The following is an 18,398-nucleotide window of genomic DNA, read 5'->3' as shown; positions in this document are numbered from 1 at the left end:
AGATAGGTCATCACCCGGGGCTTACTGGAAGGTATCTTTTAAAAGATAGGTGTTAAACAAGAGGTTAACAGCATCCTCAACTGTGATTTCTTGGACCCTGCTTCTCATCTGGTGAGCTGAACCTACTTATGGATGCCTCTTATCAGAACATACACCTCTTAGTGTTGCTTCAAGATCTCCCCCTGATTCGCTTAATCTCGAGATATTTATCCTAGCCTACTAGCACTGGTATTGTAGAATTTGCACCTCCAAGTTGCACTGCCGTGCACCTTCTGAGTCTGCAAAATCAAGTGGAAAATTCTTATCCACTCGGCTCTACATCAATAACGATTTCAATTAAATGATTCTTCTAAATTTGCTTCCAATTCCTTCATCAGTATATATTTTTAATTTGAACTATATCATAACAGAGATTGCTGTGCAATACTCATAATTTCAAGTGACATAATTATTTAATCACAAAATCCATCTCCCCACAATCTTGTTGCTAATGTAATGAAAATTATGCAATTTGCATAATTTTTAGGATATTAGACTTTGTGAAAGTGTTGTGTGGCATTGTTATGGACTCCAGGAAAGTATCCCAACCTGTGTTGGAAGTTAAATTTGAAACAATTCCTTCCAATGCTGATTGGTTCAGCCAATTGAATGGTAACAGACCCTGGTCTAGAAAATTGGTAATCAAAGGCCTTTTTGTCTTGGAGGATTTCTTTCTTTGAAAAAAGAGACATTATTTTTTAAAATATAGAAGTTATATTTGGGTATTATATTTATAATTGTATTTGCCTATAAATTAATCTTAATCAATAATAGGTAGTCATTGGCATCTCCGGTAGTGTACATTTCAAATAACACACCATAATCCAGTACAGTGAAATTAAAACAACATTCCTTATTACTGATCGTTGTTTTCATTTAATGATTCAAGCAATTAAACATTTGTGTTCTTCCATTTAATGATTCAAGCAAATAAACATTTGTCTTCTTCCATTTAATGATAACAAGCAAATAAAATGTGTCTCCTTCCATTTAATGATTCAAGCAATTAAACATTTGTCTTCTTCCATTTAATGATTCAAGCAAATAAACATTTGTCTCCTTTCATTTAATGATTCAAGCAAATAAACATTTGTCTCCTTCCATTTAATGATTCAAGCAAATAAACATTTGTCTCCTTCCATTTAATGATTCAAGCAAATAAACATTTGTCTTCTTCCATTTAATGATTCAAGCAAGTAAACATTTGTCTTCTTCCATTTAATGATAACAAGCAAATAAACATTTTTCTCCTTCCATTTAATGATTCAAGCAAATAAACATTTGTCTCCTTCCATTTAATGATTCAAGCAAATAAACATTTGTCTTCTTCCATTTAATGATTCAAGCAAATAAACATTTGTCTCCTTTCATTTAATGATTCAAGCAAATAAACATTTGTCTCCTTCCATTTAATGATTCAAGCAAATAAACATTTGTCTCCTTCCATTTAATGATTCAAGCAAATAAACATTTGTCTTCTTCCATTTAATGATTCAAGCAAGTAAACATTTGTCTTCTTCCATTTAATGATTCAAGCAAATAAACATTTGTCTCCTTCCATTTAATGATTCAAGCAAATAAACATTTGTATTCTTCCATTTAATGATTCAAACAAATAAACATTTGTATTCTTCCATTTAATGATTCAAGCAAATAAGCATTTGTCTCCTTTGATTTAATGATTCAAGGAAGTAAACATTTGTCTCCTTCCCGAAGCGGCTGACAATTCTTTAGATTAGATTAGATTAAAAGTTTAAAATGTTCAACTTAAAAAGTAAAGGATGAAACATAGACACAATATGTCAGCATCATTTGGAATGGACATGCCATAGTAAGGTACACATACATTTTTTTAAATGTCATTGTTATCAATTAATGATTTATATGTGGTGACATAGCCGATAGTGAAGAATGCAATGTAATTATCCATATTTTGTTTAATTGTGAACTAGTAATTTAATAAATCAATTAATTCATAAAATTAAACAAATAATTATACTTACATTGTCTTCTTTGCAAGCATATTAGTAGAAAAGACATGAGAAGGCTGTAAAGCAAAGTAAAACTCATGTGTGATATTAAATTTAGTGCAATAAGAAACATAAGCTATACTTAACCCTTATATGCTTGCTGTAATTAATGAAATTTTGTAACCGCTACCAAAATACAAATGCATTTAATCAATTACAGTATTTTCTTTTTTATTAAATTTTGTTGTAATTTAAGTTTACCTACTTCGAACCTATTGCCCACTCAACTTGAACCTTTATTTGACAAGAAAATGAGCACTTGTGGGATTCAATTCCTCTACATTAATCCTTTTAGATCAAGCAACGGGTTTGTGCTTGTGTAGAAATTACAATTATATTGTACACTCAAGAGAAAGTTTCCCGTTAGGGACTTATTGAAAAAGATGCTTACACCTTGCATTCTGCATCTTGCATGTCTCTTGATTTCTACCATTATGTGACTTGCTTCCAAAATAAATAAAAAAAATATAAAGTTTTTAGTGATGTTAAATAATTCCATAACAACAGAGAATTTCTCCTGATTGCATGTATGCTTATGCTGTAATTTATATTGTGATCCATTTGTTTTCAGCCCTTGGCCAGAAGAAGGGCTGGAGTTCTCGACGCTGTGGTGTCGCTCCATCAGGGCCAGTTGCAAAGCATGGAGGTTCCAACTGAGGGATTTCCCCCAGCCCCTCCTAGATATTCGGGAGTTGCACATATGGGGAAGGCTCGTTGGGGCTGAAGTGGAAGCCAATAGGAGAGGTGGGCATTTTATAATTTTTACTAAGTGGTGAAAGCAACTACCAAGGAAACTGTCACAAGTATCTAATACTGATTGACTTAGATTACACTTTGCAACAGTCATTTTGCATCAGAGAAGCGAACATGTGTTCCTCACTAATTTTGGTTTGCTGATTTCAAATACGCAATCAGTTTTTTGCTTGCATGTACAGGTTCAGAGATATACATGTGATGTCATATCTGTTATGGAGAAATTTGCTAATTTTGGGCTGGCAACTCTGCAGGCATTCTGGCACCTATTTCATTAGTTCTTTGTTTGTTTCGGACGCATGAAGTCTTGTCAAAATAATACATGACAAAATACTCATAAGTCCAGAGCCATCTATTGTTCACCATAGCAAACCATATCTCAACATAATAGCGATTTTTTTTAAAATCTATTTTGCTTTCGAATTATTCAATACTATGATAAAATCAGACAATATTGTCAAAAAAGAAACATTCAAAAATTTGTTAATATAAAACTTTCTAAAAATTATGTCAGCCTGTATTGATTCTGGAAAGAAAATATCAATATAGAACAAGGTGAAAAAATTATCATCATCGCTACTAGAGAAAAGATGGCAGAAGCCTAAAATAAAAAAAAATGTAAGTAATTTCTTATTTCTTTATCCCAGGTTGCGTTTGTGTTTTACCGAAGCAATGAGATGTGTAACATTCATATATTTTGCATCAAGTGCTTAAGAAACACCATACACTGCATTAGCTCCCGTGGACCTGTGGAATGGCTCCCATGCTCCCCGGACTTGACACTGTTGGATTTTTTTTTTTTTTTGTGGGGTCACTTGAAGGTGATCGTGTATCTGGAGAAGATTAGATAGTTGTCCACTTGCAACGTCTTAATCTTGAGGCATAATCTAAGATCTCTGTCAAGACACTGCATGCAGTTCAAACTGAGTTGATCAAACGCAACGGGGGTCATATTGAACATGTTGTGTGACATGTATGGCAACTTTTGAATCATCCTGTATTGTTCCTTTAAGTTGAATCCTACTGTTATCCATTTGCCTTTCTCAATAGATTGTGTTTAACATGTACATGAAAAAAGAAAGTCAGGTTGGCAGTGAATTGTATGAAAGTGTCTTAATTTGATTCGTGTATTTCAGCAAAACGCACCTGCATTGTAGAGATTGGAGAGCCTTGGGATAACGCAACAGTTGAAAGAAGCATGACATCTCTAAAGTTTTACCATGACTTCAGTTGTGATGTGGAACACTTCAGATATGCTTTTGGCCCATGCTGGGAACCTGTTATTGCTCAGTGCCATCTCAGTAAGTAGTATTTTCTTTTCTTGTAGATATAATAATAATAATAATAATAATAATAATAATAATAATAACCTGTGGCTCGACAGTCCTTGAAGGGCATAGGCCGATCTCCCGACTGCCAGTCTCCCTCCCACAATCCTACCTAGAGGTGTGGAGGTCGTTAACCGGTAATGGGGTGACGTGGGTTCAGCACGTCAATCCCCCATCTGTTATAGGAGATTTCCAAGACTGGGTTATGCTACTCACTTGTAGCTCCCCAATTTCCTCACGACGGTGGGTTGCCACCGGTCCTATACACAGGCTGAAAACCTAGAGACTGAACCCAGGTGGACTCAAACCCATGCCATCCCGCAGTTGAAGTCCAAAGCCAGGGACGTAGCTAGGTTGATCAGTTCGGGGGGGGGGGGGGGGGGGGGCAAATCTAAAATTTGTTCCTATGCAAATATTACCAGACAGTAAAGTTAAACAACTCTGTGTGATGCGCGCGCACGCACATCCACACACCCACCCACACACACACCCACACACACACACACACATATATATAATGTTTTATATGTACATTATATTACATTATAATATTGCTACATATATAGTGCATTGGTATATAAAACTACTACGAAGTGTATATAATATATATGTGAATACTGGAGGTCAAATAAACATTAGAGTTCAAGAATTTTCAGGAAGCAAATCAATTTATGAAAGTACTACTGTTAAACTATTACTTTACAGTTTTCTTAATGTATTTTACTTTCTGCCTGTCTCAATGACAACTTCTTTTTTTATCGAAACTACTGTGGAAGTGCTAAGCTGATTTCTTGACATCTGATAAATTATTCTGCGCAGGATTTTTCCTATTTAGCTATTCTGGAGAATCCTCCTGTGGATTGCATTATTGTCTGTCAAGATATTTGATATTAAGTTTCCGGAAAGACAAAACTACTACATTTATTTTCAACACAGCTACAAATGCAACCATCATGAGGATTCTTCCAAACCTACAGGTGAAAGGGCCTCGCCGATGGTGTAGTGGTAAGGGCGTCGCCTTGTAATCAAGGGGTCCCGGGTTCGATATCCGGTGGAGATAATGGCACAGTGGTTCGGATCCCACTTTAAACTGTAGGTCCAGTCCTGATTAGCATTTCTGTGCATAAAGTGAAGACAACAAATCAAACAAACAAACCTACAGATGAAATCTTACACATATTCATTTTTCAGAATTTACGAAATCTGCTTAGCACTTTCAGAGGAGAGATGTTTTTGAAAATTCCTCTCTGCTGAGACATGCAAAAATCAGTACAACGATTCATTCTTTCAAGCAAGCAATAACAATTTTACTTTCACGAGTCATCATGTAAGTAAACTGCTACATTTTCTTCGTCCTCTTGCATCTGCCCCGCCTCCCTCCCCCAAAGCCCTCCTGCCTCCTCACTCAAGTTATTCCTTGCTCGAGGGTACCAAGGTCATTGGACCGTTCTGGTACTTGGCACCCTGGATAGAAGCAAAATCTAGCAGAATGAACAAAATGAATCGGAAACAAAGATTTACTGGGGAAGGGAAAATTTAACCATATTTGCGTATTGCCTTTCAGAAACTGTGCTCTCAAACAGCAGGGGTAAAACCCAGGGATAAGTCTTCTCTACCATTTGATTGTCATTTCCTTCCCTTTATCTTCTCCATCTTTTCCTTGTTCCCTTAAAGCAAGAAAGACCGCTCCTTGCAATTTGTCAGGTTCGACAGGTGACGACTGTCCTCTCGCAGGAATATTTTATGACAGGCTGTTCAGAGAGTATTTGGGACGCAGTGCCGCCTTTGGTTGTCCGCAACCTTCGTGCCAACATTTGTTGAACAAGCTTGTTGTATTGTCTCCATTCAAGCTTTGTGCTGGTCTTAGGACCGCCTTGTGCCTTGTCAAGACGTTGCTTTCCTGAAGATCGCGTTTTATTCGTATTTCTGGGCCTCCTCGATGACGCAGTGGTAGCGTCGTTGCCTTGTAATTAAGGGGTCCCGGGTTCGATACCCTGTGGAGTCACATAGTGGTTCGGATCCCACTTTAAACTGTAGGTCCAGTCCCAATTAGCCTTACTATGCATGGACTTAAAACATCAATTCAGTCAATCAAAGCAAGTACTAGATAGGCCTACATTCATGACGTAGGCGCTGTGGAAAAATCTTGAAACACGAAGGGCGCCGTGAAACGAAAATGTTTGGGAACCCCTGCTCTAGACAGTGGAGATTAGCTTTGTTCCTTCGTTCGTCAGTGCTGTATATATTTTTTAAAACAATGCAAATATAGGTAAAAATTATTTCTCCGTTCTGCGAGGTATCGGTAGACCGTTAACATCTGCTAGCAATGCCAACAATGCATTAGTGTATATGTTATTATCTCGGCTTCCACTCTCTCCGACATTCATTCTAAACCATGGCATTACTTATTTAATTTATTCCAGTGTTCGTGGCGGAGTGGTAAGCGTAAAGGGATACGAAATCAGAGATCCCATGTTCAAACCTCCACCAGCCATTGGTGACTCATTCTGTTTGTCTATGCTCCCATCACTTTTCCATCCGTCCATCATTCATCAATCCACATCGACTTGTAAAAATTAACCTACGAGGTAGGGAAAAAGGTAAAAAAGCCAAAATGGAAACCTATTGAATTTTAGCCGCCTCAGTGGCTGAGCACGTTAGCTCCCGAATTACGATTTTGTCCCCAAATGTTCTATGTCCTCTTCATGCACAAATAGGCCAATCGGGACTGGACGTACAGTTTAAAGTTTGATCCGAACCACTATGTGCGTCCACTAGATATCGAACCAAGGATATATATGGAATTATATGGTGACGACATTACCACTACGCGATGTCCTCCCCTGGACAGGCAGACTTGTCTTTTGTTACTGTCCATTCATTAATTTCTTGTATCACCGTTGCATATCTTGGACGAAAATCAAAGTACATCCAGTGTTCGAATTAAAATGGGGGGGGGGGAGTTTTTAATTTAACTCCTGACCATGTAAAGAATTTACCCTCATAAGTATATTCTAGATCATATTTTGCCATTGCTCAGAATTTGACGCAATCATTTCTTTCAATTTCAAGTAAATGTTACATTAATATCAACATATATATTGTCAGTTTCTGAACTAAATTTTACATTAAAATTAATACTGTTGTTGGTTTGCAAATTACAATATATATTTAATGAGAAAATATTTCCTGATTAATTTGCCTTCCTCTAAGAAAAATAATTCTGATATTAAGTAAAAGTCCACTGAGACGAGATCAGTGATTACTGAAACCTTGTACACTGATTGGAAAATTTGTGTTATTTACTTTGAACCCAAGAAATTTATATAAATCAGTCCGTATGTTTTAGATACGGGATTCTTGAAACCCCTCCCCTAGAGAAATTTCTGCCAGGTACAGGCTTTCTATCAGGTACAATTCTCAAAATTAGAATAGGGAAGCTGTGAAATTTTTCCCTCACCATTTTTTCAATTTGAACACTGGATACAGACATACACATATTTCATTTTTTAAATTTAATCTACGAACACACACACACACACACACACGCACATATATATATATATAATTGTTTTGCAAAACTAATTGGTACTCACTTTGTAATTCGCCCACAGTTCCATGCATTTTAGATGGTATGACGTTCCTTTGTGTTCCTTGATTTTTTCACATGCTTTCTTCCAGTTGCGCATCCCTATTTTCCTGAAATTTGGTTCTGCATATCCTGAATCTGTGCCAAATTTACGGCATGGAAAACAAAAGCATGCGTCAAGTTCCACACTATATTCTAGCCACGGCGCAGATGCAAACCAGTGTTTTTGAAATGACCGCTTTCGCTTTCCAAACGTAGTATTTGGATAGTTTTGCAAAAGTGCTTGCCTAGGATTATCTACCCCAAGATCAGTAATTGTTTTCACATTAGTACATTCACTTGTTTTGTCTAACTTTGGAACGTCAGAACTTGGACCAACACCCTCTTCATTGCCATCATCTTCCACATGTTTTGAGATAGTTTTAAAATATCCGGTTTTGATTAATTTATCCATTCAAGATGGAAATGCACAACAACGCTAGAACTCTTCCCACACACGAACAAATACACAGTGACCGTAGGAACATGATAGCAGACCTTCCTCTCAAGCAAGAACACAAAGCTAATCTGTGGCTCTGAAGCTGAAGCATAGAGCAATTTTAAATCTCAGAACAATGTCAGTACTGGAGAACTCTCTCCATAGCCTATGTCGCTCGACCACCTACTGTTGACCACTCGGCCACGACGGAGTCTTTGATTCCATCTGTACTGGAAGGGTCATTTGCAACAAAAGGGTAGGATCTCTGGTTTCCAGGAACTTAGGGCAAGGGTAATAACCTCTAAGCAGGCAGATTTTATGACCTTGGTTATAATCTGGTAAGCAAGGAAAGGATGGAATTTTGCTGTCCTACATTTGCTTCCAAAGATTTTCTTCGGAACAGTGTTTCCACTCTGCTACAAATTTACCAGAAAAAAATATGTACTATTAATTTAGGATAATTTTTAATCGATCAAAATTTTGTTTGCGGGGGCCAGAGTTACAACTGCCCCCCCTAACGACGTCCCTGTCCAAAGCACAGCACCTTAGACTGCATGGCCACTGAGGAGGACTTTCTTGTAGATATATTCAGTTTAATTAGAAAGCAGGAAGGGGCACAAGTGGATAGAATTTAGTGGAAAAATTGTTCATTTATGCCAGTGTTCCTAAGAAACCCTCATCAGTCAACATATTTAAGTTTCCAAGCAATAATCATACAGTGCCATAATTTTACACCCTGTCTACAAAATGAAATAAAACTGTAACATTTCTTGCAAACAATAATGCTGTTTATGCTTTAGTTTTATTTTGTTTGTTAATTTAATGTGGTAATATATAACACATACTATCTACCAATAATTATGTATGGAGCAAAGACTTGGGCAATGGCAGAGAGAGAAAGAAAGAAGAGATGCAGGCAGTGGAGATTAGATTTTTAAGGAGTATATTGGGGAAGACTAGAAGGGATAGAATAAGGAATGAGGAGATGTGGCAGATGGCGGGGATGGTGAAGCTTCAGGACAGAATAGATCAGGCACAGATGAGATGGTTCGGACACACGAAGAGGATGGGTGCAAAAGGACTGCCAGCAAGAACTTACAATACCCAAGGAGTGGGAGTAAGACCAAAGGGGAGACCAAGATGTCGATGGAGAGAGCAGATAGTGGAGAGTGTTAGGAGAGTAGAACAAGATTGGAACACCATGGAAAGAGAGGAGTGGTGGAAGACAAGAAGACTTCTATGCTGACCCAGCCATAGGCAGGAAACTGCGAAAGATAATGATGATGATTTAATGTGTTTTCTTTTCCTTTACATCAGGGGTGCTCAGGTGTTTTCATATGCCATTCAGAGAGAGAAATTAAACAAATAATTCAACAAATACAAGTACTAAGGCATGCCACATAAAACATTTTTGTGAGCCTGATCTATCCTGAGGAATATAGTTTGTGCACCCTTAGTTTACATTTCTCACAATGTTGAGGATGAAGATGATTGGATGAAATAGAGGAACAAATTATGACAAGGATTAAATGGCAATGCTTGAACCCATAAACTTCAGTGACAGAATTGTTAGTTCAGCACTTGATATACCCAATCAAGGAGGTTGCTTAAGCCCTATTGATTATATGTTCTTTATAACATTATGTGTGAACAACATCAAAAAAGATGTTTATGTTTGTCATGAAATATAGTTTCCAACTTGAAATTCTAAATCTGTACATGTGAAAAATGTAAAATGGGAAAGTGTGTCACCGAAATCAATGAGATATTTTTTTTTTCTGAATGACACAGATTTAACTTAATTTTACTTACATGTGAAAGAATCCAATTTTTTTTTTCAAAGCTTCTCCATCTGTGAGATAGATTGGAAATTTGAAGAACTTACTTACATTGTTTAGTACAGAAAACAGATGGATATATATATATATATATATATATATATATATATATATATATATTTTTGTCTCACAGATTTCGAGAAGATCCTGTCACCGTCCAAAGACCCAAGCCCACCTCTTCCGTTTTGGGACAAGATGCGTCTGTTGTTTCATGGACGTCTGACAATGAGTATTCAGCAGTTGACATTGCTTCTCCATGCTTCATTGGATCCATACAACACTACTGAGGAAATGGAGCTCACTTGGAGTGAGGTCGCCCTGGACTGGACAAATGGTAATCTGTATTTCATGTTTAGTTTGTAGAAGCAAAAAAAGCAGACATGTTACAGCAATGTACGAGAGGGGGATCATAAAGTTTTAATTATCACCATAAACTAAATGGAACAGAAACTTTATTTCAAGTTGTGGTCCTTAAGACTGCTCTACATAGTCACTGTTCAGATGTATACATTTCTCCCAGCATTTCTTGACCTTCCACAGCCCGTCATTGTAAAAGTCCCCGGATTGCCTCAAACACCAGTATCCCACCTCTTTTATGATATCATTTGTGTTGTCAAATCGCTGACCCTGCAGTGGATTTTTTATTTTAGGGAACAAGGAAAAGTCACTTTGGATGACATGAGGAGAATAGGGCATATTCGGCAAGATTTCATAGCTTTGCTTCTATAGCAGCAGCTTGAAATGAGTGAGCGGATGCATTGTCAGCAAGGAGATGGACCGTGGCACCTTACACATGGGGAGTTCGTCGTGAATAATTTTCCACACACTGCCGTAACTAAGACCAGTTGCATGCATGATCATGTGGACAGTTTACTCGTCAGTCTTCCAGAATAAGATCCTCCTCTTTCTTCACTGTAGCAGCACCATTCGTGAGTGATGGTCGTCCACTTCTTGGCTCGTCTGTGAGGGACATGTGGCCACTTTGGAAATTCCTCTTCCACCTCACAACATTGTCATATGACTGCCAATCATCACCATAGACAGCCTTCGTTTCATCATGAATTTGTCAGGCACTATAACCCTTCAAATGCAGGAACTTAATCAAGCCGCGAGCCTCACTTTTCTCCATTTTGCAGGTTACTGACATCGATCGCCACCTGTCGAGAAGTAAATGACATACTACAAACATTTTTACACCATCATGCACACAAGGACCAGTGATTACACCGGCGAAATTTCATTTGCATAGCTCAATAACTGAAAATAGCCTGAAAATGATATGCTGTCTTAATTGTTACTTACAGTTTTAAGTAGCGTTCCCAATGGCTCTTCTAGACAAGTGGTCTAGAAAGAAAAGTTTACAAACATGTGCAAATGGATGAATTCCACATGAGCATATATAAAATACATGGAAGTATTATAATATGTAAAAAACATTAGCTCAGATAATTCTGCACTTGCTGATGCAAATCTGAAATTTTCTTACAAGCTATTTGTTTTGCTTTGAAGGACAACAACAAAAATCAACGAGCCACGACCTGGACACAAGCAGCGATTCCTCTACCGAATTGTTACCGGCGAGGCATCGCTTCCTCGCCATACACTTCACAAATTTCTCGAGCAGCTTCTGTGGCTTTGGCACCTTGATTCAATGCAAGAAGCAGAAGGTGTCGAAAATGCTCTTTTTTGTCGACTTGACACTCCAATTTAATGACCTGAAAAGAACAAAAAGTATATCAGCATAAAAAAACTAAACACACTATTTTGTAGAGCACGTAATTCTCTATCGAATAACATAAAATGCATTGCCAACACATTTTATTTTTCACGCAAAATTTTCACTTAAAAAAAAACGCCAGAACTTATGGGCCAACCCATTAATTTGTCCAAAGAAAGCTTCAGGAGTGGAGCCATTCAAAATTAACATCCTTGTGGTTATGGAGCCATATTGATAAAGGCTTCTGAATTTGTTCACATCAGTTAAAATTATTCTTTATTGCCATTAATGTAGGTAATTTTTTTCAATTTACATCAATGAAAATGAGAGAGAATTTTATATTTATATAATTTGTAAATCATTTACTTACTATTATTATTTAAAGTATGTGTGCTTTATACAAAATGTCTTAACTCAGTGATGAAATGCGAGGGTCGTTCAATAAATAAGTTTCCGTGCCATAACATTTGCTACAAAAATAATTGAGTAACATTATGCACATGATTGACGAGCCCTATCTGTCACCTTCAAGGAACAATAGGCATATCTCCCATAGACATAAAGGCACATGCCCAGAGGGGAGGGAAACAACGGAACATCGTGAAATGCCATTTGAGAGGAGGGCAGCATGGCACCACGTGTATTGGACAGCTGGTGTCAGGAAGAAGTGTGTGCCATGATTTGGTACAAATAACATCCACAGGAAGCTGGTTGCTTTGTACGGTGATATTTTAATGTCTGTGCATATAGTCAGAAGGTGGTGCAACATGTTAACCGAAGGCAGAAGGCAGAGTAAGGATTTTTGATGGTTCGATCCATTCGTCCCTCAACTGGCTCCACTGATGAGACATCACAAAAGTGGATGAACTGATCCGGGCGAACAGAAGAATCAAGGTTTATGAAGTGGCAGACACGTTGAACCTTTCCCTTGAGATCGCTCACAGCATCATCCATGAGGACTTGCGAGGAGGTGTGTTGCATGGCCTGAGCCCGGACTTTTTTACACAGGGCTTTGAGAAGCTGGTGCAGTGTTAGGGCAAATGCCTCAATGTACAAAGCGATTATGTTGAAAAGTAGTACAGGAATGTACTTATCTAGACATGTAAAGTTTGCATGTACAGGGAGGTTATTTCAGTCGTTTACAACCAGCGTGTTGGCCGGTCGGCGCCCCCTTCATGCAACAGGTGCCGGCAAATTGCGTTAGAGGAAGACCGTAACAGAAACCGTTTGTTTTGTAATGTTTCCACTTTTCACAATTACAGTTACAATTACAATTGAAATAAGCACGTACCTTGTCGCAAGGATGCTGGAAAAGGTGTCCTCCCAAATACAAATATTTCTGGGAAGACAGCATCCCGGTGCATAAATCAAACTGAGAGTGTAAAATGATATTCAAAAGTAATAATAATGATGATCACTAACCTCCTGTGTTATAAGAGATGTTGAAAATGACCTCCTTCAACAACACGTTTCTTAGGTTCAAGAGATCCTGTCTCTCGTAATTGCCTGACCACTTTTCTGCAAGAATTCGTTTTCACGTAATTATCGTACATAAAAACTCTTTGTTCAAGTCTATATTTGTTTAGCGGCATAACTAATGAATGAATAACAATTAACACACAATAAAGCACTAGCCCTAGCAATAACACAGTATAAAAAACACGCGTACTGATAAACGCAAACAGAAGTGAACATGAGGGTACGGTACAGTCACTACGTCTGGTAGCCGACAGTGTTGCTAACCATTTTTCGGCTATGTCCCTACGCCAAGTAAAGCGACTAAAAAAAACCACCTCGTGAGCATGCAAAACAGAAGATAAAATATACACATTTACTTACCAAATCTTTCTGCTCGGTGCTTCCACAATTAATGAAGGACCGAATTTACAATTTCAGGACCCCTCCCCGATTTTTGTAATAATTTGCATACTCACTAATTGAGGCCTCATAATCACGAATTTGAAGTTAACATTTGTGGGTCATGTGCAAAATATGTGAAATTGAGTGGCCTGCGATCGGCACGATTGCTCATTATTTACCTGAAGATTTTGTGTTTCTAATACCTAAAAAATGAAATATATATTCCTGATATTACTACGACCTAAAATTTTAACTATGTTTGCCTTGCCTAACCTAACTTAACCTAACCTTACCGAGAATGGTCAGTGGGGCTATCCGTGAATGGTTTTGCGCTAATTGTGATTACGAACCGATAAAAAAATCTTATTTTCGTAGCACTTTAACGGCATATGTTCTTCATCGAAGATGCCATTTTCGTATCCTGCAATTTTACGTTCGATGCACTGTTTCCAAACTTACCTGTAATCAAATCAGTCCACACTCCACATGTTCTTCTACATCGTGACTGTCGCTGTCACATGTAAGCACCTTCTTTGGGCAATATACCGAAATCCATAAGTATATTAATTAGCCCACGGCCATCCTCCTGCACACTACACCTAACAATCTGTACAACATTAACAACTTTTTTACTGTTCTCTTCCGCCATTCTTACACGGTCCATGCTCTCCAAGTATGAAATCAACAGTGTGGCAATGCTGTAGACAGCGTAACTAATTGCGAACATCAATTGTTCATATTATCAAATATGGCTACCATACTTGTATACGGAGAATCATTGCGAGAATTGAAAAGCTTATTTTACAACTTCTACACGTTAATGAACAATGTTTTCACATCACCCCAGCATGTTAACTTGAGATAAATCACCACGACTAATTATTTCGTGAGAATAAGACGTAGCATAGAAATTACAGAATGGTGCGGTATTGTAAATTCTTGCCTTAATGAATAATAGGGGTGTGCAGGACAGAATTTTTTGGGTCTGGACAGGAATTTTTTAAATCCCGAAATTCGGGACGGGAAAAATTTGCAATTTCCCGACCAAATCGGGAAATTTTCACGACGGGAAATTTCCGAAGCCCTGGAAATCTCAAATTCTACACGTCATTTTCACTTTAAGTGTTTGTTTTTGGATTTGTAGAATAAAAACTTAAAATTTCCGATAAGTTCCAGAAACTTATAATGCAGAAAACGTCGAGAATTAACGACTTTTTAAAGTGACCATTCGGTATTTCCCGACTGCTTGGGATCCCGAAAAGTCGGGAAGTCATTTCCAGAAATTGGGATCGGGACGGGAAATTTTTTCCCGATCCTGGTCCCGACTTTTCGGAATCCGCACACCCCTAATGAATAACGTTGAGTCATTTACTGTTGATTATGTTATTTGAAGTCATACATGCTGTGAAGAGATAGATGTTGGTTGGTGTAGCTGTACTTCCTGCAGTCTTTAACAATTCAGGTCCCATTCTATTTCTCTTTTTTGTTTTTGTATCACTTAACATTGAAAATATTCTTTACGTTTCCGCGTTAGAATGTGGGAATGTTAGCACTATTTTCGCGAGAGTAGAAATGTTTTCAAAAAAGAACTTGCCTTGAAAGTTCTTGGTAATCGATAACATGTTCCAAAATTCTGATGGAGATTTGTTAGTTAGTTCTTTTTTTCTTCTCCTCGCTAAAGTATCCAGATAAACTAATCTATTCATTCCAAACCGAGAACGAAGAAATTGCAACTGACTGGCGAGTAAGCTTTGCACCTTTGCACAATAAAATGTTATTTTCCAAGATTGAAAAAAGTCCCTACGTTTTCCCTCATTTGGCAAATCTGTCCCTACGTCCCTACGTGGGCAAAATATAGTGAAAAGTCCCTATGCTTAGGTACATGACCCTACGGTTGGCATCACTGCCGACAGCTGCAGTATGAAGCACCCTCTCACGGCTGACAACTCCCCGATAAGCTGCCGGCGCTCTCGCGACAACTGGGGATAAAGTAGCGATGTCTAATCTAAAATTAGATGTCAGAAATATTTGTATTTGGGAGGACACCTTTTCCAGCATCCTTGCGACAAGGTACGTGCTTATTTCAATTGTAATTGTAACTGTAATTGTGAAAAGTGGAAACATTACAAAACAAGCGGTTTATGTTACGGTCTTCCTCTAACGCAATTTGCCGGGACCTGTTGCATGAAGGGGGCGCCGACCAGCCGACACGCTGGCTGTAAACGACTGAAATAACCTCCCTGTATATATTACCAAATAAAAATATTACAACATAGGGAAACTTATTTTTTGAATGTCCCTTGTGTGTGTTCTTGAGGATGCTGATTTCAAATACATACTTAAAAATACTATAGGCCATTTTCTTGTTAAGTTAGGTGAGAGTAAGGCCTTCTTGGCATAGTGGTTAGTGTAAAGTGTTTTCACATGTGTTATACTGTCATGTTCCTGGTAATATTGACCACTGACATTGAGGACCAAAAATATTTCTGAGTAAGACTGCATAAAATCAGTTTCATGTCAGTGGTATACAAAGCATGTCCAGAAAGTAATTTATGCCTTGGCTGCACTGCAATCGCAAGAGTGCGCATGTGCGCCAAGTAGTTGGACTCACTGGCAAGGCAGAGACGTCAGTGTTAGAGAAGACAAAAGTGAAGATGCTTTGTAGTGATTGCAATAATGTTCAAGAAAATCGACACACCACCGCATGCGAAGTGCTCTCAGTCATACGGTTTTTGAATGCACGGAATGTGTCAGCAGCTGAAATTCACCATCAAATTGGTGAAGTGTATAGTGAACAGATCATGAGTGCCTCAATGGTACGGAGATAGGTGCATCAGTTTAACGAAGGACAGAACATTGTTCATGAGAAGGAATGCAGTGGCTGACCATCTCTGGTGACAGACAAATTGGTCCATACTGTGGAAGAGAAGATTAAAGAGAACCGACGATTCACCCTGACAACACACTCTGTGCATTTTCCACAAATTTTCCAGTCGCTGCTTCGTGAAATTGTCTCGGACAGACTGAACTTCCGCAAATTGTGTGCCCACTGGATACCATGCTCGTTTTCAGAAGACCACTAAAAGAACAATGGGAAGTGCATTACTGTTTTTGACATGGTATTGTGAAGAGGGTGATGACTTTTTGAATTGCATCGTGACTGGGGACAAGACATGGTTGTTGCATGAGACTTCAGAAACAAAATTACAGTGGAGGCACAGGTCCTCGCTACGAAAGACCAAAGCCAGACTGGTTCTGACCACTTGAAAGGTCCTGTGCATGGTGTTTTGAGACAGAGTGTATTGCTTGTTGACTTTCAAGCGTGGCGAAACCACGAATGCCAACACCTATTGCGAAACTCTACGAAATTTGCTTCGCGCAATCCAAAACAAGCGGCGTGGTATGTTGAGCTGTGGTGTTGTTTTCGTTCACGACAATGTTCATCCCCATATGGTAGCTGCAACACGACGACTCCTTACAGACTTTGGCTGGAAACATTTCCTCATCCGTCGTATAGCCCAGACCTTGCCCTGTCTGATTTTAATCTCTCTTGCACCTGAAACCTTTCCTTGCTGGCCAGAGCTTTGAGGATGACGATGCAGTGAAGCAAGCTGTTACCACTTGGTTATCAACAAAGGCTGCATCGTTCTTCGATGTGGGATACAAAATATAGTGTCTCGTTATGATAAGTGTCTCAACAGAGTTGGCAATTATGTTGAAACATAGTCCAAGGCCTGTACTTCAGTGTACAATAAAGTATTTTGTTCCATTACATTTTGTGTCTTTTTAATTGGCCAACAGAACTTGCTTTCTGGATTACTCTTGTGCATAGATCCACTATTTTTCACAAAGGAATGCAAAATGTGTATAAGGATTACATGAATGTCCAAGAACTTAACTGTTTCATTGCCTTTATAACTGGTTACATAAATGTTCAAAATCTTACTGTTTCATTGTTTTCATAACTTACTTTCTTCAGTAACTCAATTAATCCTTGTTTCCATTGTAAAAGAACACTAAATGTGCTGATCAGGCAGTCTTTATTTCAGTAAAAAAAGGTGGGAAGGGGGGAACTTGTGACATTTCAACACTGTATCAAGGTCTTCCTCACACTCAAAACCAAACTAAAAGGTAATAAAAATCCAAAAATGAAGATATGTATATAGACATCACAGAGGCTAGACACAAAGGCATCTGAAGTTGCCAGTGCTTATCTGCAACATTCCTGTCTAGGTATTCCTGCATGTGGCATCTCCTGACAGGTAATTGGTATCTCACCTGACAGGTGGTTGACAAGTACCTCCTGATTGTGTGGTACCATTCTCTTATCATTTCCCTCGAATCTGGATGTGGAGGGAATCCTTATCTTATGGTTTTCTTCCCTCTTCTCTTCTTCTTCTTTTCTTCTTATCCTGTCCACTCTTTCACACATTTTCCCATTCTTTGTTGATCTTAAGTCCTACATCATGCATATGTTTCTTCAACCTCTTTTTTTTTCCTCCTCCTGTGTTACACCTCATATTCTTTGCACTTCACCTCTTAGATAATCCCTTCCTCTTCTCTATTTCCTTCTTTCTTCTTGTTCGTGTACTTCACTATCCTTAAAATAGTGCATATTCCCTTTTTGCTTGTTCTTATTCCTGCTTTCCTAAACACTTCGCATATTGTTTCTGTAGCCTTCCACATACTCCTTATGCCAAATCATCTCTCTCTTTCTTCTCTTTTCCCTCTCCTGTTTCTTCTGTTTATGTCAAGTCTGTCTTTCT

At 38.3% G+C, this 18,398-nt stretch overlaps 1 protein-coding gene across 2 annotated transcripts in view; it reads left to right on the top strand.

Annotated features, from left to right (window-relative positions):
• hob (bridge-like lipid transfer protein family member hobbit) overlaps nucleotides 1-18,398 on the top strand; it is a 222,576-nt gene that overhangs the window by 103,857 nt on the left and 100,321 nt on the right. For both annotated transcript variants that reach the window (XM_083124220.1, XM_083124219.1), the window contains exons 18-20: nucleotides 2,641-2,813; nucleotides 3,959-4,123; nucleotides 10,189-10,389. In XM_083124220.1, coding sequence (XP_082980346.1) covers nucleotides 2,641-2,813; nucleotides 3,959-4,123; nucleotides 10,189-10,389 — 539 coding nt within the window. The remainder of the gene's footprint in view (nucleotides 1-2,640; nucleotides 2,814-3,958; nucleotides 4,124-10,188; nucleotides 10,390-18,398) is intronic.

The sequence above is a fragment of the Lepisma saccharinum genome, chromosome 6 (genome assembly GCF_977018435.1).
Source record: "Lepisma saccharinum chromosome 6, izLepSacc3.1, whole genome shotgun sequence".
Classification (NCBI taxonomy): Eukaryota; Metazoa; Arthropoda; class Insecta; order Zygentoma; family Lepismatidae; genus Lepisma; species Lepisma saccharinum.
The sequence above is the reverse complement of the archived record's forward strand: the minus strand, read 5'-3'. Positions and strand labels throughout refer to the sequence as shown.